Source organism: Echinococcus granulosus, assembly GCF_000524195.1.
Source record: "Echinococcus granulosus chromosome Unknown EG_S00167, whole genome shotgun sequence".
Taxonomy (NCBI): Eukaryota; Metazoa; Platyhelminthes; class Cestoda; order Cyclophyllidea; family Taeniidae; genus Echinococcus; species Echinococcus granulosus.
In genome coordinates this window covers 134,713-136,741 of record NW_020170547.1, presented here as the reverse complement: position 1 = coordinate 136,741, position 2,029 = coordinate 134,713, and the positions used below count along the sequence as shown (strand labels likewise).

Below are 2,029 nucleotides of genomic sequence, written 5' to 3'. Positions count from 1 at the left end.
CTCACGTCTGCACGCCGAAACAAAGAGGGCTGTGGACGCAGCTGCCGTATGTCAGGCTAAGTGGCTCACCACGGCAAAATGTCCTAGTTTTACCAGGTTTATTTTCTCCCGTCATTTGCCAGCCTCATTTGAATTCTGCGATTCCAATTTATATTTATTTTTAGTATGCACTTAATAAGAATTTTAAAAATATGCCGAAATGTGAAAAGTGTAAGTGACTATGCCCCTTAACTTTTTGATTTAGGTCGGATACATTAACCTTAAGAGACAACCAGTTTTAATATAAATATAACCACATGGAGGAATTGCTGGGTAACATCGCGGCCTGTCAAGTATTTAAACCATGGATGAAGTGGGAGCCGAAAGAGCGGAGGCGGCATGCTTGCATCAATTTTGGACTGCGATATAAAGCGCTGAAACACGGTCGGCTGATCTATGAACATGTTGATCTTGCTAATCCCAAATACAAGATTGGCTAAATTATGCCAAATTCGTGAAGAACATTGGTTATATTGCTCCGGTTCGAAAAAGTCTTTAAAAGGCCTGTCGAGTTTCATGCAAACGACAAATCACACACTCTTTTGCCTATTGAATTTGCTAGGTTTGAAGAAAGGCTATCCTGTTTTATATTCATTTATTTCCTGTGCTGTTTTTATACATAAATACGCTTTCATGAATCTTCCATCTAATGACTGTCCTGGAATTTGCAAGGTGTTTACGTGGGATGAAAAAGTACGGTAGTCACCTAAAAATTGAAAGGGTTTTCTGTAACAAACTGAAATTACAGTCTCAGTCCGTAAGCTAATGTCTGTAAGGGTTTTTAAATCACTAAATTGCAATCCGCTTTTAATTGCGCCCTAATTCGCATCATATGAATGTTTCAGCTAGGAGTATGCGTTAAAATTATTTATGGGATTTGCAAGCGAATCCTCAGACCTGCGATGTCTGTTTTGATTGCATCTGTCGAATAGAAGGGCAAGACTCGGCTGAGCGAACACCGGTAATATACGAAAGCGCGGTAGAAAATTTAGGTCTGGACGAGATTTTGGGCTCAAAAATGTTTTGCCGTTCCGCACGATAGATTTGTATGATTTTTCCGTGGTCTGGAGGCAAAGAGAGAGAACACTAATAAGTAATATTACTCCCTTTAAGAAGTGCTTATAATGGCAAAAGTGATGCGAACATGCGAGGTCTATATCCTCTACCTTCGTCTCATTCCCTATCAAAATTTCACGTTTGCAAAGTACAGATTTATGGGGAGAAGTTTGGAATGAGTCAGAATCCGATTACGAGCGCCCGCAAGTTAGTGAGCAATGCCCTATACATTGAAGATTTGTATGTAAATTCTCAATTATCACTTTTTAGAGAGGGCACAGCACTCAAAGAGTGTCCCAAAGGCAAACCCTTCCATGAGTTTGTTTATTTGGAAGTTTTATTTCATATTTTGTTTTGCGGTTAAGTTAGGCATTGTTTTTTACGGCAAACGTATTTTTTGTGCGGTTGAATTTTCATGTTTAAAGCATGCTTGCTTAGCCAATTTTATTCATGAAAGAAGACCTATCAGCTAACTAGTCATTCTGTTGTACTTCTATAAATGAGGCAAAAAGTATAAACGTGGAGTGGGTTTCTAGTGAGACAAACACAAATTCTATGCTCCAGTTCAGTGTCTCTTTTAATTTTTAATGGATAGGAGGGGGTTACTTCAGTATTTGTGTGGGTAATAGAGCACCCTTATTTGCAATCGTACATGCTGCTGTTTATTCGTGGCTGTACCAGCTTTTATGAGTGTTTATAGGGTATTAATTTTACATCGTTAAGTAGTATGCCAAAATAAGGCTCCATTAGACGGAGTGATTCGAGCTTAAGCTATTTGTAAGCAACTTCCCCACACAAAGCAGTAGCGAACCGATTCCCAAGGCGGGTTAATTTGGAGTCTGTTAATTGTAGGTTCAGCTGGGTCTAACAAATATTAAACTGTAAGCACAGGACTCCATAGCAAGGCTAGCAAAGTGGGTCAGGGAATCTAAAA

At 39.2% G+C, this 2,029-nt stretch overlaps 1 protein-coding gene across 1 annotated transcript in view; it reads left to right on the top strand. All coding sequences in view use genetic code 11, as the record gives it.

Moving 5' to 3' along the window:
- Window positions 1–672: 672 nt before the first annotated feature.
- EGR_09796 (hypothetical protein) overlaps window positions 673–2,029 on the top strand; it is a gene marked incomplete at both ends in the record, with an annotated part of 5,061 nt that continues 3,704 nt past the window's right edge. The window contains 4 exons of the mRNA XM_024499045.1: window positions 673–732; window positions 935–1,067; window positions 1,153–1,243; window positions 1,366–1,417. Of these exons, the coding sequence (XP_024346555.1) occupies window positions 673–732; window positions 935–1,067; window positions 1,153–1,243; window positions 1,366–1,417 (336 nt within the window). The remainder of the gene's footprint in view (window positions 733–934; window positions 1,068–1,152; window positions 1,244–1,365; window positions 1,418–2,029) is intronic.